General features: G+C 38.9%; 1 protein-coding gene across 4 annotated transcripts in view; it reads right to left on the bottom strand.

Moving 5' to 3' along the window:
- AK8 (adenylate kinase 8) overlaps window positions 1-18,489 on the bottom strand; it is a 75,695-nt gene that overhangs the window by 15,842 nt on the left and 41,364 nt on the right. For all 4 annotated transcript variants that reach the window (XM_082775925.1, XM_082775927.1, XM_082775924.1 and 1 more), the window contains one exon: window positions 11,715-11,856. In XM_082775925.1, coding sequence (XP_082632051.1) covers window positions 11,715-11,856 — 142 coding nt within the window. The remainder of the gene's footprint in view (window positions 1-11,714; window positions 11,857-18,489) is intronic.

Raw genomic sequence — 18,489 nt, 5'->3', positions numbered from 1 at the left:
TCTGTTCCTCTTATTACTCAACAACTAAATGTTTCACAAAGCCATTTCCTACAGAAATATTTATGTTCCCAAATGTTTATTGGCCTCTCTGTCATGATCAAGCTTTTATGAGCACTCTATACAGAACTCTGAATTAAATACATAATTCCTTATCTATTGTATCTAGGCTCAGTGCCGTGTTTGTCTATTTTATACAGCGAGGCATTGCAGTGAACTACACAACACCTCACAGAAAAAACTAATTTATACAGTAAAGATATTTCTATCCACCACTGACTGTATGGGTTAGTGATTACAGACAGCTAATGAGAACCAGAAGGATGTAGGGTTTCAATTCCCACACAGACACTTATTTATCGTGCTAGGTTTCCTGAGCAACCTTTTTAGGTAATTTTGACACGTGTGCTGGAAGATGCTTCTTGTAAATGCTACACAGACACTTCTCCCTGACTTACTTCACATCACACAAGTGTCCGCAGCTACACAGTCACTCTCCCTCAATCAGCGTTAACAGCTGGACTCTTTATCCTTGCTGGCAGCTGCTGGTCTTACGCAGTAAACAGATCAGACTGCTAGCCAGCTTCATGAGCTATTCTCCCAAATTACTTCTTTCATTTTTGATTTTCCATTCTTCTTCTCCTCTCCTTATGACTAAAAGTGCTTGTGGTGATTTGCAAATGTTTGCACGTATCTAGTAAACTCCATCAGATCAAGGCAATGTTCTCAGCTTCTTTTGTACCCAGCAAATGCCAGCCCCAGAATGCAGCGAGACTTTATGAATGTAAGATCAGCAAAATATTGGTAATTGTATTTTATCCACCAACCTTTACTCTTCACAAATCTATTACTATCGAAACACTAATCATCATGCCATCTAAATGGATACAAGGTCATCCTCCGTAACGTTAAAATTTGTAGTGTTCTCTTTTTTTACCTGGAACACGTCTGGTCAAAGGTAGTTGGGGATGAACTGGGTATCTTAGTCAGTAGGTGAGGTCTGGAGTTCACATGATTTAATAATGGGCTCTTCAACATAGCAGAAAAAGTCTAAAAAGATCCGCTGACAGGAAGCTGTATTTGACATTCCAGTATGCTCAGAACTACGTCGTGGTTTTCTAACAAAGAGCACCCATGTCGCAAACTTCTCAGCCTTCTGCTGGACTGATTAGTGCAGGCAACTTTTAAACAGAGCAGCGTTTTTTCATCTCCACAATGTTCAAACAAGACTGACTGTATCTGTTGTGAATTACAATGTGTTTGGATTTAACCAGGCAGAAGCTGACATCTAATCAAACAGGACAAGATAGATTTTTATTCTTTTTAATGGTTTTAAATAATAATTTTTAAAAAAAGATTCTTAAAAGGCCCAAAAACTTTGCCTAACTGTTTGTACCTGGTAATAAAGTGAAGGTAAGGGCACTCACTTTCACTTGCAGAGCATACATAGCTGGAAAGCCTGAAATACTAAGGGGTTATAGTTATTTTCTTCCTAATACAGCAGAGAATCCCTCCTAAAACCATAATGAATAAAACGCTTCTATAAAAATCAAACCATCCAGTTCTTCCAAGGGCAAAACCGAAAGGTTATATAACTATTAGGGATTTCATACAACCACACAAATTCACTGGCACAGCCCTGCTGAGTGCACTAGGTAAGAATTAGATGTATTTAAAACCATCAGACATTCCCAGGGCATTTTTGTAAGGGTGTGGGGGCTGGACCCAGAACAGGCTTACGTGTAGGCTTCCAGTAAAGAGCGTCGCTGCCATTACCATAAATCACCCCTAGAATCAGTGATACAGAATCTTTCATTAAAAAAAAATAAAATACTGCAGCTTCTTTCAGAAGGACCGCCACTTGCCATTTCTTTTAGGTAATCAGATAGCTGTTAATTAATAAACCTGTCAGGTGAATCGTCCTGCTCCGGTCATCATTATCCATTCTGTAACAGAATCCTGCTATCATCACCGCTATCCACCCCATAGCTTCCAGCTCAATTAACTTAATGCTATGCAAATGAGCGGCTCTCCTCATCATTAGCTTATAGCCCACAAATGTTAATAACATAATTGGGCCTTCAACAGGGTAATTAGACACGATTTCTTCCATTAGTCTTACAAGGCTAATTATTGTTGATAGGAAAGAGGGGATGAGTCCCAGTGCTGCATGCAAAGAGGGGCATCTGGTTAAAGCAAATATAGACAAAACATCAACAAGGTAAAACAACAGTTGAGATCTATAGCAGGGTCAGGTAGGGGTGGGGGAGAGGAAGACAGCACACTTAGAAACTTAGGAACCACTGGAGAAATTCTCTGCAAGTCAGGAAATAAAAACAAATATCCAGCCTGAATATTGAGCTCTCTATGCTTAGCAGGAAAACAAGATGATCAGAAGAAGCTCCTGTCAGGTTTATGTAGACAGGACAACTTGGTAGCTGTACTGATTGAACTGCCTATGCTTGTAAGGCAAATGGAAAGAAGGACATCGGTGAGACCTTAAGCACTGAATCCGGTCCTAGATCTCCCTCGTTATGTCCAAGCTTCTCTTCTGCCATCACTAGTTTGCTGTATGATTTTATGGGATGATTTTTTTCTGAGTAATAGCTACTTACTGGAAGAATCCCAGAACTGGAATACGTGGAATTCCTTAGTAACCACCGAACAAAACGCATTTCAGCAATTGTTCGCTGAAAGTTAATAAAACCTTGGGTTCAGTATTAATGGACTGGCAATAACTTTTTTAACAACAACAACAAGCAGCAAGTTTTCAGGCTGCAATTACACTTCAAATGGTGGTATGAAAGCCAATGAAAGTTCTTATTCTAGTAATATCTACGTGCTCTCATACATGGCAGTTAGAAATGTACAACTGGAGACAGCATTCCATGAGGAATCTGCATTTTTCAAAGGAGAAAGTAATTTTTTAAACAAATGCAGCAAGTTTGCCATACCCATGACTTAGCTTTGATAGCTCAGTGTTTTACTGGAAACACAGCTAAGAAAATTATATGTCAATCTGAAAAGTCTGAAGGCTCAAGGGGTTGAGAAGACATGATTTCTCTATTTCGTTTCTGTTCTCTTCAACTTTGGGGCCAATGCAAGGCCAGTACAAATCCTCTGATTTCACTGAATACATGAGGAAGAACTCTTCCTATATACTTGGTCTGAAAATCAGTTTTAAACCATGTTCACAAATGTAGCAGCATTTCCTGGAGGTTAAACGAAACGCTCATTTCTTAACCTGCTATAGCACAATCTTTGGATAGCATAGTTTTACCAAAAAATCAGATTTCTCTCTGGATCAATGCAGTGCATATCAGTGGGATATTAATCAGCATTTGTATCAGAACAGTCTTAGATGACAAATACATATATATTTAAATTTTGATCATATGCAAAGCATGATACGGGTGTTTCTAAGCTCAGAAATACAGTACCTGTTAGAAAAGGACAAGATGAAAATCTCTGTGGGAGAGAGGAAAGCCTTACCCAAAATGTATTTCAAGCCTCACAAAGGACACAGTTTTGTAATACACAGTTTTATGAACATAACGCATTTAGGGACAGAAATTATAATCCTTACGCAGCACAAAAACACTGGGTCACCACTTACACCTGAGCGAAAGGACGCCAACATAAGTGATAGTGATTAATACATTTATGTGACTGCAGGTGATCCAGACCAAGGGAATTAGATCCAGTGCACCTATCAGACATAGGGGATCATTCCAACATCTTTCCTGCAGAATAAATTATGACAGTATTCAGCTCCACTCTCTTAAATTGCCCTGCACTTGCTAAATTTACTTACTAGAAAATTCTGAGCAAATATCTTGTTCCAAGGCAAACAGCAGTAAATCCACTGATGTTTTAATGAAGATTACACTTTCTAATCCTCATGGTAATGACAAACTAGTCTCCATTCAATATGCAATATTACTTGACAGTTTTAATCACCCAAGCCGTATTATATTTGCTACAGACTGATGCACTTGTCTTCCCAGATCTTCAGCATGGAGAATCTAAGCAAAAGAAGCATAATGCCTGTTCTGCCTGTGGTTTTCAGCATGGGCCAATTTTGCCAGCCACACTAGCTCTGAGTAACGGCTTACTTTGGGATTAGTCTCAGATCCAAAGAGACTTCTAAATCAGAGTGCGGCTGGCACAATCTTGTCCTAAGTTTTTAATTAAAAAATCCTGAATTTTAGGAATCAGAGAGTTCAAAGGTAAGGCACATTTCTAACATATTTCAAAGTGTCTGCCCTGGTGAAAAATCAGACAGCAAATGCAGTAATGGATTTTCATAAACTAACCTTTAACATGTACAGATATAACAGTGACCTTTCTAAATTTACTGAGAATATTCAGCCAGCTTTTGCTATCACACCACTGAAGTAAATGGCAAGTGATCAACCACCTGAGATGCTTGACAGCACTGGCCAACCCTCCTTTTCCTATTGTGCTTTCTCAGATACTGTCTCTATCCACTGTTCTCAAACATTCAAAACACCCATCTGTTTTATCAGTATGCATTCTTTTACCCAGTGTGCATTAAAATGTTGCCACACCACTATAATTGAAGTTTTCCTCCCCCAGGTTTATTTTTCAAGTTCTGATTCCAGTTGGTTCTTGAAATAAGTGTTTCCCTTACAAAAAGCTCCTTAATCTCAAAAAATAAGACTCATGTGTATATGGTTCTCTTTGTGTGTGAACTACTGATGAAATTAAGGTAAAATTTTGAAAAACGACTGCTTTAGTCCATGAAGAAATATTTAGAACTGACAACAGGTCTGTGAGTTTGGTAAGCTCTCAGGGATGCTGTTAGGATTTTTATTCACAGGTTTGGGTCACCAAAGCAAAGAGAATTCAGAGGGGAAAAGCATAGGTTAGATGATCTGACTGCTATTTAAATGGTAACACTTTGATTTCCCATGACTATTTCATTCTTTGAACAAAAGTTGTCTCAGGTGAATGCCCTGAACTGTCTTTGTTGATTTTAGAGATCAGATCCATGAAAGTTGTCATTGTGAATTAGGGTTTTAAAAGTCTGGTTCTTCTTTCAGGCAGTTCTCAGATCAACATACTCTCCCCTCACAAGATGGAAACGCGCAAGTTACTAATGTACCAACCACAGGACACCCCTGCTCTCAGGTTCCTGAAAAATATTGGAAGAGATTTTTCAGTGCAAACACGGCAGAACTTGGCTACCAAGTTCAGTAATCTTCAGTTTCTTGTAGGAAATCTCTGTCTCTTTCTCTTTCTAATTAGGTGTTAAGTTCAGAAAGGCAACCTTTATGCACGTGGCTTCTTTACAGAAAAATGGTTTCAACATAAGGGAAAACAGGACAGATGTCTTCAGGTTTCCTAATGTCTCTTCTTTTTTAAGGGTAGCAACTGCAGAAAAATATCCCTTCTTTCAGCAGCAAAAGGAATGAAAGGATTCTGCATGTGGTTTTGTGTCCTTAAAAAAAAAATAATAAAAAAATCTTGGCTTAGAAGTAGAAGCTTTTCTTCTTTCTCTTCCTGGAGACTTAGGAAGCTTGCTGAGATCAGAGATCTCCTTAATTGCTATATACAGGATTTCACCAAACAAACTCCAGCCATCAAAAGGAGCTTGTATGAGGTGACTTCTAAAAATAATACCTGCCTCCCATAACTGAAGCCAAATATACCTCCTATTCTTGCTGGAGCAGAGTAAGAAACGAAGTAATGTTTGCGGTAGCAAATGCAGCATCCCACAGAAAGTCCATAGAAGGATTCTGCTATTCAGATGAGTGTTATTTTAGGAGCAAAGAGAGCACAATCTACTACGGAAGAAAAGGAAAACGGAGAATAAGGATTCTCCATTGACGACCAAACCTTAGGAATCTGTTTAAGGAGCTGCTTCTGTCAGTTTTGTGCTGGGCTAAAGGCTGTGTGTGTGCTGCTTTTTGCACTACATGTGAAGAATTAGTTGACACTATAAAGTAACCTGTGGGCATGACTGCTTGATAGAGCCTTGATGCCAGAGCAAATGTATGCCTTTTTATGCTGTTACGCAAAAGGTTAATGGGATAGTATGCTTCCCTGAAATATTTTGCCTATTATGCAATGTTCAGTGACACCTCTTGCAGTAGAGGTGGATCAGGAAAACAAAGGTAACTGCCTTCATTAAGACCTGTCGATGAACAAGGTAAGCCTGTAAAGACTTGCACCAAGAGACCACACAATGGCTGAATTATTGTAGCTCAGAAAAGGCTACAGGGGTAGCAACCGTGGATTAAAAGGATCCCACTCACTCAGTGGGAGCAACCAAGCAGACGAGTCAATCACCAGTCCAGGTGAGAGGAAGACCTGTTCATTTTGTCTGATAAGCACAATCTATACTGGATTTTGGTGGGGAAAAACCCTTGTATTTGTCTCTAGGCCAGGGTGTTCTGCTCCCCCAGAGCATAGCTACACAGTTAATGTATAGTCAGCATAGCTAAGAGGGTGAGCACATCATTTTCCAAATGATGTTTCTATTTCATAAGCATACCATTGATCTGTGGAAGATCCTCTGTCCTGCCCCCTTTAGCTCCCAGTGACTCTCCCATTAGATTTTACCAGACCAGTCTGCTTGGCATTGAAGATTTGAAGGAGGAGGATGTGCGTACCTACGGTGGGAGCATTGATGTGCAAAGTGATAATAAAAAGGAAAACAATTAGCATTAGTGAAGACAACAGACAGTAAAGAAAATGTCTCTAGTAAGAAGGAAGTGTTTCTAATCAGAAGAGACAAAAATAAAGAACAATTGAAATGGAAATTGATCTATTATTTTTTACTACTTTCTTTAAAAAATAAGCCATAGGTCATTTGGATTTACCTGTTTCTTCCTGTCCCTTGTGTAGGCAAAATGTATTGTACTGATTTAGTACCTTGATTACCAAGTCATTTTTCTGCATTTTTCCCTTTATAAAATTTCTTCTTTGTTACTCATCATTTTTTTAATGCCATCAATTAAAAATACCTCTATTATAAATACACAATAGCTATCATTTAAATTAGGCCAAAGTTTTAAAAATGCCCTGTAAGATTTTTTGTGTCAGAATAATTCAATCACTATTATGTTTCCTTGATGCAACTATTTTGGGACTTAGCTTGTTCCTTGATAGGATTTTAATTAAGTCATTTACATTTAATTTCCAAATATGTAGCTGTTACAGAAGCCAGGAAGGAAAGGGGAGAAAAAAAAGAAACCTGAAGACAGCCTATCTTTAACAAAAATATTTCTGATATAAAAAATGAATCTGAGGAATACATATTCAGTGATAAGTATTCCAGTCCATGTCTGGTAAACTCTCAGATAATGGCAGCATGGTAGGGTCACTGGGGTTCTATTAGCTCAATTAATGAGGAGTAAGATAAGGCTAACACCTAGCTCTTCAAACGGCTAAAAAATAGAGCTGGTAGTAATGGAGTTATTAACCTTCACCAGCCATTGAATTTTGCTGCTGATTCAAACTCCATTTCCTAGTTCAGGCCTCCATTAATAGGCTGTTTATTATCCCTAATCCACACTGGGATCAGCTGCAGAAATATGAAAGCCCCATGTAAAGACCAAATAGTTAAAAAAATATAAATCTTTTTTTTCCATTATGATTTTTCCCTTTTGTTCTCAGCATATTCACAGATTCTGTCTCAGAAATTATGAACTTCATTATTCTAAACTGTTTGAATACCAGTTCTTAGTAGTGTGATGAAAAAGAAGTGTTAAAAATATGTAAAAAGATCGCTTAACTGGGGATACAGCCACATCCTTTTGAAGACCAAATAAAACAGAGCTGGAAACTTGTATTGGAGAAGCTACTGCTGTTTATTTTCTCTACTGGGAAAGAAAAAGCTTTAGCATTGGCAAAATGGGTATTTGAAATATATTATACACTTCTTTTGTTGTACCAGTAGGTCAACCCTTAAGCTCATCCATCCCCTCCTGAATTTTGTCCATTTAGTGTGTTGTTGGCCATATTTCTTTTGTGTTTGCTGAGATGGGGACTGACAGCGTTATTTGCCTAACACAGGGAGACTGTTTGAAGTTTGTAGGTACTATTGTAATACAATTAATCAATACCGAGATATAACAATCGACCCTGGATTCAGAACAGATGGAAAAAACAATGCAAGTGATGTAGCAGAGGCACTGGGAATCCCAGAACACCCTTAGCAGTAGACCCCACTGGAACAGATGGAAGGAGTGGTTTTATCAGCTTGTAGAGAACTAACACAAACTGCGCTATAATTTTAACTACAAAGATCTTGAGTTAGAAGATCCTTAGGCTCTTTCTCACTGAGTTTTCCAATATCATTTCAATGAAAGGGACTCTGTGTAGTCACCGTTGTCTACACACGCAAGACGTTCCTCCAAAATTTACCACAGAACCATTTTATAACAGCAGATGTTAATGGAGATCCAAATAAAGATATAAATAAAATAAAAACATTTGTGCTACTATACATACATCCAGCATGCAGTGCTACCCTGAAAACTGAGTGAAGTTCTGGTTGTCACATCGTAGAAAAGAAACAGCTAGAATAACTAGAAAAGCTACAGAACAGCAAGACAGCATAATCAGATGAGTGAAATGACTTCCAAGAAAGGAAAGGATAAACACATCAAGATTCTTTGCATAGGAAAGAGACGGCTGAATCAGAATATACAACAGGATATAAAATCAGGAGTGTTACGAGAGGATGAACAGGGAAGGCTTATAAATGTTTCTCATAACAGAAGAAAGGAACCCCCCAAAACCACAGTTGTCATACGACACCCAATTAAAAAGTAAAACTCCTTTCTATATGATTTGATTGAGGCCAAAAGTATAACACGTGGAAAAGGGACTATAAAGTCAAGGAAAATGGGCTATTAGACATAGTTGTCCAGATGACCCTCTGGCTCAGGGAATCTGTAAACTGCTGATTGCCTTAAACTGGCCTGGAACCAGCAGACAGCTGGTCATGAACCAGCTGAAGCTAATGACGAGAGATATACAACAGATGACACTGTTGCTGCTAAATCTGATTTTAACTATGTTTGGGAGAGAATAAGAGACAAGAAAGATTTTGCAAAATACTAAGAGTTTTCTGCATATTAGACCTACCCAGCGCTATGCTATATATTTCTTGTTATATATATATAATGCTTAAACATTAACAATGAAAAAAAAGCTAAAATATCTATTTACACTCATTTGGATGAGGAACTGAATTCAGTCCTTTGCAAGTTCTGAGCTTCAGATGCCAACCTGTAATTGTATTTGGATTCCCACTTACCGTAGGCACTAAGTGGTTAATGACGTTCTTTCAGTAGATAGCTGAGAGACCACTAATAGATTCAGCTTCATATTTGCCCTAAAGGCTGCCACAGTTCAATACGATTAGGATCCTGTCCACTTAAGCGATAACTGCTTCATGGGGAGGAACATAGAAAGCAATACATGGCTCTCCTCTCAGTATAGGAAGAGTAGTTCTTTGGGAGACAGGTTTTGTCTGATACAAGGCAGGTTTTCCTGCACCAGTCTGTAAGCAAGCCTTTGCTCTTCTGCAAATTCTAATTTAACGAAAACCTTATACCTTACTTTTTCACTGGAAAATGAATTATTTTCCTTTTTGTTCCTGGGCAGTTCTTTGGATGCAGTGGCTGATGCTGTATGAGTTTTTTTTATTATTACATTTTAACAAACTTTATAGCCCATTTTGTTTGTTTTCAAATAACTTTATTTTCTTTCTTTTCTGTCATCAATTACTAGGTTTGTTTTTCTTTTCATAAGATGGAGGAGTCAGGAGACTGATCCTGCTCAATGCTGTATAATTTAGTATTATGTGTACTAGCTTTATGAGGTGGGAGTCAGATAAAACATAGTATTTGAACACTAACCATTTATTAGCTCTAAGGAATAGATTTATGACTTGACAACCAGACAATAACTCTGTGTTCTGATCAGCCAAAGAGGTCTACTTTGAGTTCAAAACACAGAGTAACATACTCTTTCACAAATAATTTTGTTTACTGATGTGACTAGATTTTAATAATAAACTTGATATATATGTAAATTTATTTTAATCTAATTTCATCAACAGAGTCCTCCTAAAAATGAGACTTTGTAGATTGTTCTATGTCTGATTTATAGATTTCTGCATCCTATTCCCAGATTGATTTCAAGGCTATAATTCTATCAGGGTTTTCTCCTGATGTCAGAAACACTACCTCTGCAGATAGTGTTTTATAACTAGCATCACAACTGCAACTGAATTACTGCCCTGCTATCCTATGCTGCAATATGTCCTTTTGTTTATAATCACCCTCTCTCCCTTATACACCTACTACTTCAGCTGCATGGAAAATAACAGCTCCAAAATCAATCAGGTAGTATGATGTCTGTTTTTGTCCCCTACTTCAACCCCTATGTAAAACAGAGGGGACCAAATTCTTAACTCAGATATGAATGTGCATAGCTCTTTAAAGAAAATGGAAGCTGAGCAAATGGATGAGTGCAAAATTTCTACACGGAGGATCTTATAACAAGTTGTTCTTCCTCACTTGATGAGGTCTCGATCCTGCAAAGGAGCACACGAGTATTCACAGTGATCTCATGTACTCAGATACTTGTTTAGGGACTCAGCACCTTCTTTTTAAGTGCATATGAAGAATAATCCATGGGAAATGTTATTTAACTGAATCTAGCATAACTATCAAAATTCCTTCTCTTTTTTTCATGAGGTAGACTCTTATTTAGGATGTACTTTAAATTACTGTCAATAAAAGGCTACTGCCATTTTCACATAATTTAATTTTCAAGGCTTGAAATAGGAACTGCTAGCTCCTTCCCTTTTCACTCTCTTCCTTTCTCTTTACAACTCAAACTTACACTTTCACATCTTTCCACTGTAAACTGTACCCTGTATAGGCAGCGTGAGGGTGCGGAGGGCAGGCTGAAGGCAGCTGTAGAGAAGACACAGGAAGAGTACCTTTGCCAACTTAAACCCTTTTAAGGACAAGCATTTGGAAAGCATAAAGACCATAAAGTTCCAATGCACAGTTTTGGAGTGGATGTTATGTCAGCCAGTGGTATGGACTAAACCAAGAACTCCTGTAGGGGAATGAAAAAGCCTCTCAATTTTGATGAGTAGGCCAACACTTCAAATGCTCGCAACTTTTGGACTAGCTGTGAAGAGTAACCCCATTTTATTTGCCTGGATGTCATAACAGCTCTCTTTTGATGCTCATTTCTCTTATATTACATTTCTGAACACTTCATTATAGCTCAAATAAAATATAATTCTCATGTTGTTTTTAATTATTTCACAAAACCCAAAAGTCTCATAATGAGCTCCTTGCAGTGCTAATATATTTCCATGATATTATGCCAATGCTAAAGTAAGAAGATGTAGATCCCCTTCCTGCTGCAAATAAAATACACCTTCCTGACATAATCCATACTTTAATCCATTTCTTATGGATTGCCTTTAGAGGTAACTGAGACAAACAACCAGAAGAACAAATTCTCTCTTTCACAATTTGGTCACCTGGTGGATTTGTAAGGCCAGTGCTCTATTTCCCACTCTCCAGGGATAAGAGCCCTTTTCTAGATGTGTAAGGAATAAACAAATAAGATGCAGCGGCCTATATAATGTCAGCAAAGATCTGTGTCTTTCCACAGACTTGTCATATATGTAACATGCTAAATATGTACTTTACCTGTTTGGAATAATACGTGCTTTTTGCAGCTCTTCTCCCTGTTCTATGTCTCTTGGGAAGCCACGAAGCACCCAACCGTTGGTCATGCAGTCTAGGGCATTTAGGCGATCTGCCAGGGTCTTCATAACAATGTTGTCTGGGACTGCAAAGGATTAGAAAGATGATGTTTATTTTGTATGCTGAGACTGAAATTAAGGAGGTTACACGCTACCTTTTTCTGGTGAGACTGCTACATGAACTAAAAGACAAAAAAAATACAAACGTTTACACGTGACAGATTTTGGAAAGAGGAACTACTGCTGACCGTGCCTGTTTACTGTGTTATCACTGAAACCCCAAAATCATAAGGAACTGTAGGACTACAGCAAACTATTTGGTAAAAGCAGATGCTCCCATAGCTTTGCAATGTACTTTTTCTCTTAGCCATCCTCAGCTGATGTCACATTGAAGCGTGTGACATAATCTTATAAAAATGCAAAAATAATGACCTGAGTTGTGTAAAAGAAATCCTAAAACAGGGAAAAAAAATGTCTGTAGCACTCTGTATTTAACTTAGGAGATCATAATGGTTCTGCCATAGCAGGCTAGAAGTGATATTTCTCTATTTTGCCCAAAGGCTTGAAGATTTTATAACTGAAAACAAATTTCTAAAATGTATTTCAACTACTGTAATTACTACACCGATGACTCCATAATTGTAGAGATAAAAGTTCTCTTTCCTCTATTATTATTTATCTTTAGGACAAGAGAGTAACAACAGCAAGATTCTGATCAGGTTTGCAATTACTCTACAGCTTTTAAAATTGTATTTATTCAGACACAGTAGTGAGGAGGTATCCTGCATATTTTCCACTATAGTCTTCATAAGTAAAAATATTTTTACCAAGATACTTAAATTTACATCTCTTTTTTTTTTTTTTTTTTTTTTTAATAGGAGAATTCATCTCGTTCAACAAGAGTGCCTATAAATTTTCCAAAGATCTTGCAATGTATTGGGTTTCATGTCAAATAACTGAAGAAAGGTCAGCAAAATCACCTCAAGCTACTTCCCAAAGAAGAAGCCAAAACAATTTGCAAGAAGCAATGAGAGCCCCTTCTCTTTATTTGTACAGTATGTCTAATACACTGTTGCCTCTCCTGGAAACAAGCAGTAAAAAATGCTACATAAATCCACATCACGGGATGTTGATGTTTTGATACTCACCCTGCCATTGCATCTGCATACAAAAATACAACAAGTTCTTGTAGGAGAGTGTATGCGTCAGACTCCTAACAATGCAATTCGCTTTAGGACTAGCTGACAGGAACACGCCTGTATTTTAGTAGAGTATATTATTGTCAGTGCACATTTATACCCTGGATACAAGCAGGTTTTAAACCACAATAATAGAATCCATTTGCTTCCTGAAATTTAACATTTCCTCAAGACTTATGCCTCTATCGTGAAATTCATTACCTCACCTTCAAGTAATCAAATTACTGAGTTTACAGAATTGCACTCAGAACTCAGTGTACCAGCAAAAACAGAGGAAAACCACAGGGAATTAATTAGAAGACAGATTAGTGTATTAATTGAGGGTACCTGCTTCACATTATTAAAAAATAATAATCAAACCCAAGTTAAGGAAAGCACTGTTCTCCATCTGCTAAAAGAAAAAAAAAAAATGGAATTGAATAAAATCATTACCAGTCACTTGACAGAGAGTAAAATGGCAATGCAAAACTAGGCATTCCATTAAAAATAGGATTCATAAAATTAGCAGCAGGCAGAAACATTATTAGACAGATGTTGCCTATCTGGCTATATGAGACCTGAGCTGCAGGCAGGCATGCTGGGGATAAGAGGAGAATTAACTGAGCTCTTTACAGGTCAGTTCTTCTCCCCAACCTCCACGTTACAAGAACTAATACTAAACCAAGACATGCCAGTAGGAAAAAAATAAAAAATCCCTCTTGCTCTTTCCCCAAAATGTATTCCATACAAAGACTGGTTGGAATTTTCCTGGTACTCATGAATTTCTGGCTGTAACACTAAACTTGCTATCTTGATGTGTGGTGTTTTATCACGATTCCTGTTGGAATCATTAGCATGGATTGACAAAGATGCCAAATGATGGGATTTTTTAAACATTTTCAGAATGCTTACAGACATCTCTGCAAGGGAGATGAATGAGACCTACAAACCCATGCATAAAATTGCACTGAAGCAGGATTTTGCCAGAGCTGATGTTCCCTGTCAGATGAACAGGGAATCGGGGCAAGTACTTAAGCCCCAGGAACGGCAGAGAAAAATAAGTGGATACAGCACGCTCTCCATCTTTGGAGGTTCTCCAGTTCAGGAGTCAAATTGCTTCCAATCTGCATATGGCAAGGAGAAATATCTACAAGAAATTAAAAGGTAATTGAGATGGAAAGCAGGAAACATCTCTCCATCTGATCACTTCCCATCAGTCTTCTGTGAAGCCTGAGAATCAAAATCCTCCAGTTTGGTGACTGTTTCTAAAAAAAAAAAAAAACAAAAAAAAAAAAACAGAAGCAACTGCATTGGTTTTTTGTGTTTTTTTTTTGTTTGTTTGTTTGTTTGTTTGTTTGTTTTTCCTCCAAAAGAGGAAAAAAAATCTAGCAAGATGATGTAACAATTAATCAACAATTTAGCTAACACCACATCAGGTTGTTGGTTCTTTTGAGCAGTACTGGGGATACGTGGTAACCCTGATACCTTGCTAATTTCAGTGATGACTGACTAGAAGGTATCAGCAGTGCACTTCAGATTGTTTGTACACTCATGTACATATATACATCACTGAATAATATAGATGCTTACATATTTTCTGTGCCTCCCTCTAAAGCTTGATGGTGAGAAATAAAACATAAACAAGTCAGACAGCAAGCTCTGCTCTCCTCTTGATTAGCAAACATACCTATCACTTCAACACAATAGGGGAACATAGCTTGTTGGCTGTTCAATGGCATTACAAAGTACATCAGCTGCCCTTGAACAGGAACAGTCATACTTAAAACAGCTGCATTAAAACTGTAAAACATCTTCCACAGACCAGAAAAAAAATAAGAGGGAAAAGGAAAGAAAGAAATCAGTATTATTTGTATTTGCTGTGGTATAGACAGAGTAGGTAATGAAGAACTGTGCAGTATGGTATTCCTTCTCACTCATGTGGAACTGTCTCTGGAATGCAAGGGAAATTAATAACCTATAATTGGAGTGGCACACAATCTGTAAGTAACTAGCCATAGGTCTCCTGGCCTTTAGCACATGACCCAAAGGGCTATATAGCAAAGCAAAATTTACAGCTTTTCTGATGAGACAGTCAATCTACACGTTTTAAGTAGATTATGAAGCACAAGAGCTTTGAATAATCAATTCCTTTTCAACATAAGCTTCTGTGAGTTTCCAACTCTGAAAGTTGGGGAAATGAAGCTCTAGAGAGGTTTTACTTTATCATTAGAGAGGTCCAAAGATAAGTTTCTTGTAAAAATTACAGTTTGCTACAAAGAGATAGCCAGACTCGGAAATGTGGCGGCACATCTCTATTAAGGAGCAAAATCCAGGTACAGGAGTAAAATCTACCCTCAGAAGTAATTCCGCAGAGCAGCTGAGCTACAACAATACCCAACGCTGAGAGCCATGTACGTAGCTGTGGACCAAGTTCATGGTGAGCCTCAGAAACAGCATACATGGCAGAACAGGGCCACAACCAACTTCATATAGAAAGGCAATTCATTCATGCATACGTTCTTGCCTAATGTCAGTACCATACGACATATTTCCTTTATTTTCCAGCCTGTCTCGGACACATTAATAGGCTAGACTACACAGTTGAATTAGCAGCTGTGGACCTACATAGTGATCTAATCAATTCAAGGGTAAGATCAGGCAGGACACTGGGAACAGAAGCTTAAAGTACTGCTGCTTGTGCTGGAACTGCTGCGTAGACACCTAGAAATTTTCTGTCTCCATGACTGTCAATCAGCACCTTCCAGCAGACCATTTAAAAATAAATTTACTTCCTAGAGCTTCAAAGCTTTTCACAAGTAAAAGGTACTTCTCATTGAAAAGTACTTCCTCATGAACTCATGGGAGTGTGGCCTATTAGCTCTTGCCCAACCCATAGATCTGCACGACTAATAGAAAACCCTATCAGGCAATCAGTTGACAAAATCATACCATCTGCTCAAGACAAAAGTAACAGAACATTAAAGGCACAGTCTGAAAGGCAAAAACAGTACTTGAGAGATTACACAGCACTGTTCTCCAATAGCTTCAATGCTGTCAGTGCTCCAAGCTATACAATTATCATATTTAAATTGATTCCTCCTCCATACACTTCCCTTTAAAACGGACTTTTGATGGGTATTGACTCACTTCTCCGATGTTATAAACCCTTGATTCAAAGTACAGCATAAATGCATTTGCAGGTATAAATTGTCAGCTTCATGCTATAAAAAGTTTAAGGTCCTTTAGACAATATTGTCCGTTCGCTCTTTATACTTCTCTTGCAGATTTTTTTTTTTAGCTAGGTCTGAAGACTTTCAGTGCTAATTCAGATGCCTGAGGCTTGATCCCAGTACTTGACAGTTAACATCTTGCCCTGAGTATAAGCTACTGCCAAAGGCTACTTTCCTGGGTTGTCCTGTCAATCCTAAAATTAGCAAAGCATGCGATTTGGTTATTTTATTGCTCTACGAACTCAGCTTTATTCACATTGGCTCATTTTATTTGGGTCTTTCAGAGAAGCATTCTGTTTCCTTGCCTACGTTACAGTCCTCAGATTACCTCAATTTATTTCTAACGCGTTCGAAAATGATTTCGCAGCGATTCACCACCGTGTAAATCTGACCAATAGTTTAACTAAATCCTGCCAGTGCACCAGATACCTGAAAGCGGGCTTTTTATTATTTTTTATTTGTTTATTTCAGAGCAAATCCCGACTCCTACACATAACAAGAACCACAAAACCCCTCCAGAGTGAGGTGGGGTTGGCGGCGAGAGGCCGCGCTTCGCCCCGGGGCAGCGCCTGGGCCTGGCCGGGGGAGAAGCGCCTGGGCCCGGCCCGGCGGCGAGGGCCCGGCCCGGGGGGAAGCGTCCGGGCTCGGCCGGGGGGGAATCGCCTGAGCTCGGCCGGCTGGGCCCGGCCTCTCGCTGGTTGTGTGCCGCCACCTGCCGGGCACGATGGCACCGGCATGGCCAGGCCGGGCAAGCAGCTTCCAAGCGGCCCCGGTCTGGGCTATTCGCGAAAATCGCGGGCGCCGAGCTCCCGGCCGCCGCCGCCGCCGCCTCTCTTCTTCTCTCGGGGCCGGCACATAAAGAGGGGCTGGAACAAATAAAAACCGGCGTGGCATGTGCAAAGCAGTGCAACGCGTGTTTAATAATCTCGTCAGATGGAAACCGTGCACGGAAATAGTTGCTGCTTGCTCATTTTATACCTACAGCACTGCTGACTTCCCCTAAGAACTGGAATGATTATTTTAATGCAGCAAAATAACGATGATAAAATGTCTGATGTACACATTTTAGATATTTCTGTCTCTTCTAATATACTAAAGACTTTACCCTCCTCCCTCCCCCCAACGTTTGTTGTCATTTAAAATAAAAATTATCTGTACTAAGGAGAAATGCCAACAATGTTTCTAAAGCAGATATACGTGATCCCAAAGCATCAATCAAAAAATCTGTGATAAATTAAGACTTTCAGACATGGATGTTGAAGTGATAGGAGCACATCATTCTTTCTCACAGTTATCAAAGCAGAGATTCAGGAATCTACGTCTGTTCCCCTTCAGTGACGAGGTAAGAATCCAGCCCCCTGCACTGCTTTACCTGTTAGTGGCATCTTCAGTTCAGCAATGGAAATTCAGTCCAAACTCGGTACTTGGTATTAAAAGAAAAAAAAAAAAAGAAAAAAGAAAAAAAGAAAGAAAAGGCATTTTTCCCTCTAAAAATAGTCCTTGCAAGGTTTTCAGCGTCTGTGTATTTGCCTAATAACCCCGGCTATCCAGGAGGCACAGGATGATCTAGTGGGCTGACACTAGGGTCAGGATCCACACACCTGGGTTCCCATCCACGCTCGTTCACTGATTGCAGGAAGGCTTGACCTGAATTAGGTTTTCTGCCTCAGTTTACCCACCTGCAAAACAAAAGCTACTCTGAATTACCTCACAGGTATGTTTCTAACTTGAAAGTTTCTAGAAGTAGCAGCATAGCATATATTTTCACTACTAGCTTTTAGTCCTTCCGCTTCTGCAGAGAGAATAGAGCTGAACACCAGACAGCAAGCACAGTTCTAACCCAGGTAATGCATCATTTCCAGGATAATCAAAGATCCCTATTTCTTCCTTATTTTTAAACTAGTTCAGCTCAACTGAAGAGCACAGGGCTTGTGACAGGACAGAATTTGGCCTATAAATACCCTTTTTACATTGATAATATTCAAAAAAAGAAGAAATTTAGTCTGAAAACGTTGGTGAAAAAAAAACTTGGCTTTCTATACCAGATACTGACTCACCATGTGATGAGAAGAGAGGACATTACAGGGTTTGTTGTCCTTTATCAGTGATGCCTGGTGCCAGCAGGCACTCCAGATCTGTCACAGTCCTGCATCTCCCCTTGCTGCTCCCCCCAGTGCCTACCATCCACATTAAAGGGACATTCAGCCCTCTAACCCAAACAAATTAGCAGGGCACAGTAAACCTAGCGTCACCCTGGCTCACTTTACAGTTACGTAGAGAACGGTGAATGAATGCAATGTTTCCAAAATAT

This window comes from Aythya marila, assembly GCF_965140915.1.
Source record: "Aythya marila genome assembly, chromosome: 19".
In the NCBI taxonomy this organism is placed as follows: Eukaryota; Metazoa; Chordata; class Aves; order Anseriformes; family Anatidae; genus Aythya; species Aythya marila.
This window is presented reverse-complemented; position numbering and strand designations above follow the sequence as displayed.